The following is an 11828-nucleotide window of genomic DNA, read 5'->3' on the forward strand; positions in this document are numbered from 1 at the left end:
AAGACATGTCTTATTTAAATTTTTTTAGTTCCCATATAAACAGTTTAGGCTAGCAGTATGGCTCTGTGGTGATGGGAGTCCATTGTCCATTGTCCATAACATTATGTAATGCAACAAATCAAAACATGAACATTATACAAAATCAAAACATGAACATTATACATGCTTAGCATGTTAACACTGTTGTGAACATGTTAGCCTGCTGAAATTATCTCAAAATCATAGTCTCTGGTAAATGGACCTGTACTTGTATAGCGCCTTCTAGTCTTCCGACCACTAAAAGCTTTTAAACTACATGCCATATTCACACACATTCACTCAGCGATGCAAAACCTAATTCATACACATTCATACACTGATGCACAGCAATTTGGGGTTCAGTGTCTTGCTCAAGGATACTTCGACATGTGGCAGGAGGACCAACAACCTTTTGATTAGGGGACGACCCGCTCTGCCTCTGCACCACAGCCACTGGTATGTACCAAGACTGAGTCCTTGCTGCAGGTCATCCCTTCATTCTCTACCCCCTTTCCTGTCAGTCATCAGCTGTTGCCATCAATCAAAGGCAATAAAAAACACACTCTTACTCTTGGTAACTAGGGTTGAGCAAGTAGGTTACTCAGCTGAAAAGTATACGGTAAAACTACTAAAATGTGTCAATATCCATGGGCCTACTTAAAAATATACCAACAAAAAATAGTTCTCTCACTCTTATGCTATCAAAAACATTGCTCTGAAGCTCAATTTTGGAAATTCCAATAAATATAGCAACTTCTGATCAACCCATATCAATTTCAGGCCTAAATTGTCCAGTTAGCCCCACCCACTTACCACCCATGTTCGGTTTAAATCCTGCCCCTTCTGAGTACAGATACAAATATAAATCATTTAGTTGGTCTGATAGAGATACAGATAATGGTGTACTTGCTCTTTCCTATTGTTAACCATTAGCTTAGAGAGTCAATTATCAAACCACACTTATGCAAACAGACAGTAAATAAGAAGCTTCATCCAGCTAGTCTGTATAATTATCATATTGTTGAGATAATAAAGCCTCAGACCCAAAAGACTTTTATACATTAAGAGTGCTTTTAATAATTACAGTTTACAGTCATTTCAAGTGTTTCTTTAAAAGAACATATACAAATAGAAAATATCTTCAATATCTACTGTACCAATTTGATAAAAGCAATTAAAAACATTAATGTAGGAAATGACCAAATAAATAATCTATTCACCGAGATTGTCATTAATTTATTCTCAAATAAATATGTCATATACAATAACTAATAATGTAAGTGTTGTGAATGTTAACCATCTGTAGTGAAAAGTTGACAGGCATTATAATTTTACAATTGTATACATTTCAGTAATTATGTAACACATTTACATTCCAGCTGAGAAAACAAAAGCCCTGAGTCCCAGTGGTGACAGTGATCAGCAACAGCTGTAATGTTGTTATGGGGTCATTATAGGCCAATGCACTCTGGGTTGTGTGAAATTACTGTAAGTTATTAAGTAGGACTGTTTGTCCCTGAGCTGTTATAGTCATTTCTTTTAACAGCAGCCTGTTCCTGCCTTTTCTATCTGTTTGCCACATCCCATGAACTTTTTTTCTAACTCAAAAACAATTGCTGGCCAAGACAATTCCTTGTTCTTTACTAAGTCTCTAATCTCTCAGCTCATACCACTGGTGTCAAGGTTCACACACCTACAGTCTCTCTGCATAATCAGAGGTGTATTTATGACCTCAGTACCCTGCGGCGTATGCCCACTTGCGAGGATCCGACTGAGCGTGGAGTCCGTCATCGTGCCGAACCACTGCCTGCACTACAGCTCCTGTTGACTTGAGGAACTCTGTCTCGTGGTTCTTTAAAGCCAAACCAGCCAGGACGTCCTGTAAACAGACATAAAAGCATATATAAAAGACACGTAGACCCCTTGAAAACAAAGGAAAACAGGATCAACAATGGTGTGTTTGCTTAGAAAATGCTATTTATCAGCCTGTTGGTGTATTTTGATAAAGGGGAATGATGCCCATTTTAAGAATTTATATTTAGGAAAACAGGTACAAACAAGAGTTCAAACCTAGTGCTGGAAACAAAGTGAAGATCATATTTGTTGCCTTTGGAACGGCAAAAGATTTTACATCCCAGTGAAATGATAAACTCAACGGTTAGTTGTCTAGTTGCGGAATGAGAATGCACACACACACAAACACACACACACACACACACACACACTATCTAGTCTGCAAGATGTTACTGTGGTTTCGTTTTCTATTTATGACCCTCAATGGTTCAATGGTATATTTAGAAGATATTATATTGTGATGTGCAAGTTGTCTTTCTGCATGTGAAACCTGAAGAGAAACAACCTTACAAACTTTTTTACTACATCATAAAATTAGCTTTATTTTATTTTATGATGTGTTCAGAGGCAACCACATATAAAATGTGCTGATTTTTAGCAGCCAGAAATTAGGTTATTACCATACCTGTGCTAAAATATTTGCCTCCTTTTTACATTATACACACCCCTGAAGGTGAATATAATGAACCGTGTCCCCGGTGCCAGTCATGACAGAGAGCTAAGTGTTACCTGGACTTCTAGTTGAAGGATTGTCTCCCAACACACCACACCACCTTGCTATTAGTCACATATATGAGTATTGTTTGCTGTTTGTGACACTCACTTTTTCAAAACCAGGCTCTGCTACAGTGGTGTTGGGACTCAGCTGGTTGTGGAGCCTTGGATCTGATACAGCTTTATACAGATCGTAGTCGAAGAACAGTGCATTCAGAATCACCTAGAAAATAACATAACACAATAACATTTCAGCTAATGAAAACTTAACAGCCAAGAAGCATAGCAAACTATGTATAATGATAGTTTATTTCATTAATATATGATACTTTAACAGGTGTATCAACTTCTGACTGTGGCTTGTGTCTTACCTGAGCGATAGAAGTCGTGATTTTTGTTCCTCCCGAGCCTCCGACCACCATCTTAACTTTGTGGTTTTTGTCAAAGAGGATGGTTGGACACATAGAAGACATTGGCCTTTTTCCTTTGAAGAGAATGTAATAGTAGTTTAAGTTAACAAGGTCAAATGGAAGTGTATGTCCTGTCCAGTGCCTATAAAAAGTATTTACCACCACTGGATCATGTCTCACAACATTGAATCAGAGTAGGTTTAACATGATGTGTTTTTGGTGAATGGATATACAGTATAGAGACCTAGTTACACAAGTATTTTATGTTTATAATTATGAACTCTGCAGAGATCTATTTTGATGTTAAAGGGTCTTTTTTCTATTGATCAGTGTAAAAGAAAAAATCCACATTAAATCTACTTTGTTTCAACACTGTAGGCCAATAAAAGATTGAAAGGTGTGAGACAGTTTATCCACTATTTTAAGAATTATTGCACAAGAAAGTTAAGTTCAGTTATCCTTTATTGATCTCTGTGGGGAAATTACTTTCCTGCATTTGACCCATCCAAGTGTTAAGAGCAGTGGGCAGTCACTGTGCCTTGGTCAAGGCCATTGACAGGAGAAATTAAGCATTAGAGCCTTGCCCCTGCCAGGAGCCACAAGTACTGCCCATTAAAAAGCATTATTTAAAAGCACATAAAAGATAATGTACAGTGTCAAAAAGGACAGGTGACCTTTAATCAGCCAACCATTGAACAGCCAATCTATATTACAATTGTACTGGTTTTAAAACCCTTCTCTCTCTGTGTGTGTGTGTGTGTGTGTGTGTGTGTGTGTGTGTGTGTGTGCGTGTGGTGTGCGTGTGTATTAATATAACCTGGCCTGATGAAGTTGTTCGGTGAAGGAGGTACTCCAAAGCCGTTTGTGATGAGCGGGGAGCTGAAGTCGTCCATCTCATTGTTGAGAAGAATCCCTGTTGATCCTGACATGACTTTGGAGCCAAAACTGCAGGAAAACAATAAGATATGAGGCACAAGACAAACTAACTTAGGTGGGAATATTTGTCTAGGTCAATTAGGAGGGCCATACTATTGGTTGATGGTGCTGGTGGCGGCCACAGCGCTTCCATCTTCTGCTACTACGGAGAGGTGTGCGGTCCCGTGGTTTTCAGGCAGGTAAAACTCCGGCTCATAGTAGTTCATGTGATGTGTGGTATCATCTGTGATCTTTTTACGGAGGTCATTGGCATACAAAGTTGAAGTCATATTCTGGATGAGCTTTGAAAGAGAAAGTGGGACATATATATGACATAATTCATATACCAAATATTTAAAGAACAGTATTGTGTTAATTAATGCTTTTTGGGTGTTTTTTACTATTGTTCCTATAATCCAAGACAAGCAAAGTCTTGCATGCTTGCATAATTGTGTCTGTGTTGTCTGACGGTAGCACAGTTTAGCCTAGGTCACTAGCGTCTATAGGAATACGTTTTTCTCTAAAGATTAATGGCTTGTGAATGTGACATCACTGGTGGGTGTGGTTACATGTACAACAGAGGACAATAATGACTATGCCTATCAGTTAAACTGGGTACAATCAGAGGTGAAACAGGTGTGGAACATTTTAAATGCTGCTTTTCAGTCGGGTATTAAGTTAGTCTTTAACCAAAGTGCTTTGTTTGTGCTTGTGAAAACATTTAAAGATCTTATGTAATCAAATAATATCAGACTTTGGCACACTCCTGTGGTAGCGTACTGCCACCTCCTATAAAACATATTTAAAGGAATGCTAACACGTATAAAGTATTAGGCCTAAAGCTTTGGAGACAAGAAGAGCTGCTGCCTCAGGTTAAGTAGCACAAAAACAGTGTGATTCCCTGGAAACTCAAACGAACACTTTAATTATTAAACTGTTTCAAGCAGAGATGACCTTACATCTGTGATGTTGAGAAACTTCGGATCTCCAAGTAAGGTCCTCTTTGCATAAGCAAAACGAAAAGCCTCCACGATGCGATGGTAGGTTAGGATCTTTTTCTCAGTGCTTGTCATACTATCTGTGTTGAAGTTGTACCCTGTAGGAAATATAACAATCATCAGTAATTTAATTTAAACTCCAGTCTCACTCGTCCGCTTCATTCAGGAGGGCTGTTCAGGTATTGGAGACAGCTAAAATGGACTTGATCCAGTCACTTCCTGTGTTTTTATTTAGTCTAAAAGCTGCTGTGACTAGACTGTGGGTATTACCCTGAGCTGACAGCCACAGAGGGAAACAGGAGGAAGACTGAGGGAACTGGAGAGTTTTGGTTTAATGGGTTTCAGCTGTTGGACAGAGGAGTCACAGTAAATCGGCAGGATGAAAGTTTTGGGCAGTCGCAGAAATGTGTGTGTGAAGCCTCCACCACTCGACTGTGTCCAATTAGAGGTAAATTGGTGAGATTAGTGTTAGTGTGTGAGGCAGGGGGGCACAGTGAGTGGGTGGCCAGTCAGAGGGAAGCAAAGGTTCAGAGAGATTAATTACTTTAGAAGGAAGTTTCTCATCTAATCCTCAGAGACAGACCCTGTCACTGTACTGAAAACTGACAATGACAGTGTCTTCAGCGTGGACATTTTCTGCTACAATAGCCAATATAGAGAAAGTTCAGTCAGACAGATTATGGTGTACACAAAAATTATGTATGGTTAGCTTATATGATGAAAATAAATGAATTAAATTAGTAACACGTTTAGGTGTGAAGATACAAACAGCAATTATATTTGGATCTTAATTACTTCAATCAAATAAAAGCTCTTCAAGTTGTTCCCTCTGCAGTTTAAACTTCATTCTCTAGAGTTCAATCTAAACTTGATATTGCTTTAGTAGTTTATTGCTTTATGACTTTATGAGGCACCATCTGTCCTCATACCAAAGAAAAGTTTCTTCTAAAACCACCCACATGACTGATAAGGTCACATTTATCTTGAAGGGAAAAGCTTGATATTTTGGGAAATACATATATTCTCTTTCTTGTAAATAATCTATAAAAAGTGTAAAAAACAAAACAATGAATCACAGTTTTATGGGTGGTTATTTCCTGGATGTTACATTAGGGAGCTGTTTTTAAAAACTTTTGATCTTACTATCTTTGGACAGAACCCAGCTAGTTTTTTCTAGTCTTCATCATAAGCTAAGTCAACCAGCTGCTAGCAGTAGCTTTATACTTTTTTACGTGATTTCTTTGATCAACCAATTGCATGCATTTGTGATTTATTTAATAAAACTACAGCATTACATTTACATCTTTGTGTAAAAGACACTCAGACTGCCCTTCTGCATAGTAAATCACATCTCATTCATCAGCAATTCATCCAATAATTGTTGATATATTTCACTCAAAATGACAAACTTCAAACAGCTGGTGATGCTAGATGAAAGGACGGGAATCACTAAATTCATCAAAGGATGTTTAGGTACAGTTTTTCAATCCTGGTGTCCATATGAACACTGAAACAGGTTTTGCAAATAGATATGGTTCCTCTTGTTTGGCCAGTAAAAGATCCTTTTCTAATGTGCTTTCATTGTAAGTGATGGAGAACAAAATCCATAGTCCTTGTTCTGAGCAAAAATGTATTCAAAAGTTTGTCTGAAGTTTCCCTAATGCACTTTCAGTGTAAGCATCACATTAAAAGTGCATTAGGAGGGGATCTAATGGCCAGTATGAACAGGAGAAATGATTACAGCAAGCAAAACCTCTTTCAATTTTCATATGAACACCTGACTATTGTTTTATGCTTTAGAAGATACGACGTCTGGAAACCATTTATATCTCAAAACAAAATACCCCCAAAAACTACTTGGCTGAGGTTTGGCAAAGATTATAGTTATGATTAAAAGACGCCAACATTGACTGATAGATGGAAGCTGGAGGTTGCTTTTGGTGAGGATAGTCCAACAATATGAAGACTGCTTCCTTATTTTTACATCATGTTTTAGAAAGTAGACAGTCTTAGGTAAGTTAAAGTCAGCTAAGCTTTTTTATTTTAAGAGCAGATTTCCTGTACAGTAGATCAACATGCTGCTCACAGTGGAGTCCTTTGTGAGAGTGACTGGCAAAGTGAAAGCAGCTCACATTAAACACATTCTCTCCCACTCAGGGTGTTTTTGGACAAAGCATCAAGGCTTACCATTCAAGATGTTTAATATCAGCGAGAGCACAGGGCCGCTAGCGGGGGCATTGGGAACAGCCATGGTGTACTCCCCCACATTCACCCTTAAAGGCTTCTCATCCAAGACAGGCACATAATCCTTCAGATCCTCCATTGTGATGATACCGCCTAAACACGGATTGACAAACACTGTGAATGCACACTTGGACAGAAGTGGAAATACAAATCCTCCTTAACATGGAAATTAGATGTGCAGAGAGAGGAGTGTGTTAGTATATTTTATGTCCTGAAGTCTATTTAGCAAATGCCTTTTAGTGATGATGGTAGATGTCATAATGATAATAAAGATAATGTGCTTCATTAATGCTCTTCGTGGGTACAGAAACATGATCTTATCTGCAGAAATCGCTGTTTGGATTGTAAAATAAAGTCTAGATTAAAATGGTGACTCCATTGTGCAACTATACACAATGAACTTCCTATTGCTTGTGATTATAGTTAGCTTGTTCATACTTTTGCTGGGAGTCTGAAGTCTATTCAATTCAACACAGAAGTGCAGTATTCCTGATGTTCTGACCGAATGAGGAAAAGAGAAGCATAAACAATATTCCATGTGACTTCAGACTGTTATTAGGTTTGGTTTTACCGTCATCGACTTTTCTAATTCAAACAAAACAATAAAAAAACACTACCTGCTTTCTGAATATCTGTCACAAGGTTCTGCGCCAGTTGTCCTTGGTAGAAAGCATCAGGACCTTCTTCGGCTATTTTCCTATAAGTTACTGCAAGCTTGCTAAATACGATGGTGTCATTTTCTTGAAGGATATCACCACTTTCCCCACAAAACACTTCACTGAAATAGAGTGAAAAAGTCATTATGGTTATGAACATGTTTTAAGTGACTTTCAAATAACCAGACATTGGTTTTAAAGGCCTTGGGTTGATGAATCTCACCATAGGGCTAGGTCCTTGATGATGGTTTTCTTGTGTCTGGACAGAGCAGTAGCAAGTGCCCTGCCCAAAGGGAAACCCTTTTCTGCAAGATTAATGCTCGGCTGGAACAAGTCTCTCCAAGGCAGTTTGCCATGTCGTCTGTGTGCCATCTCGTAACCTCGAATCTCACCTGGTACAGCAATAGATAACCCTCCTACCAACCATGAAAACCAAGGATACATACTTATATTACTGCCTCGTAAGTTATTCAGACATTATTTTAGAGCACTGCTACACATACTTTGGGACCCAAACTTTTGTTGTTTTTTATTCCTGAGATTAGAGTCTGTCACGACTCTCAGGGAATATATAATCTAATCTCTCCTTTGTCTGTCACTATCACAAGGTCATCCTCTTTCATGATAGTCTTAATTACAGCTTCCCTCCACTCATTTCCATGTCTGATAGTGTCGGTTAAACATTACCTTTCTGGGATAAATCGGTACTGTTCCCAAACATGTTCTCTGTTGCGTTGCGTGGTGCCGTCTCCCTGGCATCAATGGTCTCAACCGCCCCTGTGTACAAGTTACAGATAAGGAAATGTATTTAGGCTCCAGATGATCAGGGAAATTGTATGGGCTTGTTGTGTAGGTGGGGAGAGTAAACAAGTAGTAGGTATGTTAGAGTAAAGGTGTACCAGTTGTTGCATTGTAGATGGTGAAGAAAAGTCCTCCTCCAATGCCCATACTGTGAGCGTTCATAAGGCCAACACACAGTAAAGCAGCTATAGAGGCATCAACTGCAGACCCCCCTTTCGCCAGTATGTCTCTGTGGTAAAATTAATTAAAACACACCAAGGGAGGGAAGTAGTGGAGGATTAGTTTTTACACTTAAGATATTAAGACCCTGCTGGCCAAAGATATAAATAAATTAGGCCTAAATAAAGCCAGTTCACAGGGATTTGCATGTGTGACTCTAGGTTTATATTGTATGTTGGCATCCATGTATGACTGTTTACCATAGAGCAACATGTCCTAGAGGATGTTTTACTGGGTAAGCTCTCACCTGCCGACCTCTGAACAAGGCCCAGCATCTGCTGCCACAGCTGCCTTCAAGTACACCTGCTCACTCGGAGGCTTCCTTCTCCCCACACCGAAGAAGACACCCACAAAAGTGGCGACAGAGGCCAGCAGCAGTATCGCCAGCGCCACAATTATTGTCTTCTTGGACATCTTTATAGCTCAGGAACAAATCAAGACACTCTATTTAATACCTGTCAAGAGAAAAACATTATTTGTATTTTAAATGTATGAAAATGCAACTGCAAAGGGCTGCACTTCAACTGTAAACCCAAATGCGCAGAATTACACACCACAAAGATCAAACAGATTAATAAATTAGAAATTCACACATACTATGTATATCATACAATACAGGTTTAAATATTATATCAATATTGGATTATCAGCAGAATCACATGAAAGTTCAAAGATACAAACTGAGGCTGACATATTGAAATATAAACATACAAACATAAAAATTTTATACATATCAAATCTATCCAGCCAGTCAAGGTTCAGAAAATCCCAGACTGCGGAGATTGAGAAATGTGATATTCTTCATTGTTTATATTCAAAATACCCACATAAAAGCTGTTTGCTTAAACACTGGTGTCAGCACGTGACCACAGGTGAATAATGTTAAACGTAAGTCAGTAAGTAACCATAATGGTGAACAGACCAAGTAAGGCAGAAGTTAGTTGAAGAAGATTCACCGGCTGACACGCAGTCACTGCTCACTTCACTAATCTGAATGTTGCTACTATGAAAGAGAATCACAACTGAGATGAGGGTGGTGCTTTAGCCTACATAGTGAGCCTTAATGCCACCGCTTTTTAATAATGTACCTTATAAATTTCACATTGAACTCAAAATGATCACTCACGATGGACAGTTTAAGAAACATGATCAAAATTGCCGCAGCAGAACTAAAAATATCTTTTTTTTTAATCCACACATTCTTCTTCCTTGCCTACATTACCCACAATGCAATTTGATAGCTGGCAATTTAACAAAGCTTCAGGTGTGTTATCATAGTAGCAGCCAATGTACCCTCAAGCTGCTAGCCTCAAGCAGAGATGAGTTGTGGATTTTTTGTCCTAAACCAAATATGTGTTGCACAAAGCTGACCTGTGGGCAAAAGTCAAGTTATATATGGAGGACCTGAGGGCAGCAATACAGCCCCAACTCTACTTTACATTGTCTGGCTGGCTGAAAATAAGTCCACTACTACTCTGCTCATATCCTTAAAACCTCACTGCTGAAAAAGCTACTTTCTAAATGTCCCTACCAAATGTTCAAATAAAGGTTGATTGAACAGATATTTTAAAAAAAAAACTTTATTCTGTCACACAGAAGTTACATACTTGACCATTTCTGTCGATCTAAGTTTAAAATAATGTAGCCTAAATAACAAAGAGACTTTAAAATGTGTATGAGAGTTCTGCTTAGCCAATAAAGCTCCAAACTGATGTGTTAAAGTAACACAGTTACTGTTTAACATCTGAGATAATCTGACTGTGAGGCAATGTATCTTCCTGCTGTGCTCTCAGCAACCAATAAGAATAAAAAGAATAAGAATAAGAAAAAGCCTCAAGTATTTAATCTTAATAATACCTCTCATTTGCTCCAAAGCCTAAATCCTACTGTCATGCTGATTCTTTGGTCTGTCAAAGGAAAAGGAATGAAACCAGATTACGTAACAGGCAAGTGTATAGACAGCACAGTTGCACAGCACAAGAGCTACTGTTGAACATTACAGTACACAAACAATTTATATAAAATTGTCGCCTGACTTCACATCTCAAAGTACAAAGTTACTTCAAAAATTAAAAGCAAAAAGGACATTTTTGGAAGTGAAACAACGACATGTGGAGAAATAGAGAATCCAAATCCTCGTCTTAGATTTGGATTCAACATTGTATCACCTGGATGATTGAGATGAACTTTCCCAGACATGTCAAACGATTTTCTGTCTTACCTTGATTCCTCTCGGGGGGCCTCAGCAACAGGCTGCTCACTGTGTGCACCTGCCACAAACTGCAGCAGTTGATAGGTAATAGGCTTTCTGTGGCTCTCAATATGTAACTATGACAAAGTCATTAAACTTTAACCCACCCCATCATAAAACACCTATCTTGTGTTGCCGATGGGAAAGAGAAAAAATGCAGACAGAAGAAACAACTTGAGATGACATTAAAGTTATCATTCAAATAATTAGTCATCTGTACTCACTTTTCACATTACTTTCTAAAATACACAAACACAGAGCAATTACATGACCCTGAAACTGAGAGGGAACTACATTTCACTGGATGAATAGTTCTTTATCTGTAATGGTGCTCAAGCTTATCTGCGACAAAGATTAACTAACAGTAGCCTCGGTTCGCTGGTGGGTCATTTCAAATAGATGACATATGACTCTAGTCAACAGATAGTCGACACTTTAACAGAATTATAAAGTTGGGACCTGTTTCACGACTCTGATGTAATGCAGCTCTATAATAAATATCGGCTTTGGCATGACAGCTTTAAAAAAAACTGATTTTAAAGTTTCAAATAAAGTGCCTCCTCACCAGGAAAATGAAGGCTTTCAGGGCTGCGAGGGAGAAGATCACATCTGCCATGAGGGGAGGAACGAACATTAAGAACAAACTGCAGGGGACCAGTGTGAAGGGGTGCAGAGCTGGGTGAGAAGAGTCAGTGAAATAAGCAGACAAAGGATCCACACACTGTAGTATTTTATTGAGTATCTGTTC

The 11828-nt window shown here is 38.6% G+C and overlaps 1 protein-coding gene across 2 annotated transcripts; it reads right to left on the reverse strand.

Moving 5' to 3' along the window:
- Positions 1-1060: 1060 nt before the first annotated feature.
- ggt1b (gamma-glutamyltransferase 1b) lies at positions 1061-11161 on the reverse strand. 2 transcript variants are annotated; one of them, XM_035667401.1, is made up of 14 exons: positions 11051-11161; positions 10687-10736; positions 9077-9284; positions 8709-8839; positions 8497-8586; positions 8033-8225; positions 7771-7931; positions 7097-7246; positions 4871-5007; positions 4026-4213; positions 3814-3941; positions 2958-3070; positions 2696-2809; positions 1061-1897 (listed from the first exon to the last, which is right to left on the reverse strand). In XM_035667401.1, the coding sequence occupies exons 3-14, from the start codon at positions 9241-9243 to the stop codon at positions 1751-1753; spliced, it is 1719 nt and encodes a 572-aa protein (XP_035523294.1). In that variant the 5' UTR covers positions 9244-9284; positions 10687-10736; positions 11051-11161; the 3' UTR covers positions 1061-1750. The 2 variants fall into 2 exon arrangements, with proteins under 2 accessions (XP_035523294.1, XP_035523293.1); XM_035667400.1 differs by lacking the exon at positions 10687-10736.
- Between the last annotated feature and the right edge of the window lie 667 nt (positions 11162-11828).

The sequence above is a fragment of the Morone saxatilis genome, unplaced genomic scaffold (genome assembly GCF_004916995.1).
Source record: "Morone saxatilis isolate NCDOM2014 unplaced genomic scaffold, NCSU_SB_2.0 Contig21, whole genome shotgun sequence".
In the NCBI taxonomy this organism is placed as follows: Eukaryota; Metazoa; Chordata; class Actinopteri; family Moronidae; genus Morone; species Morone saxatilis.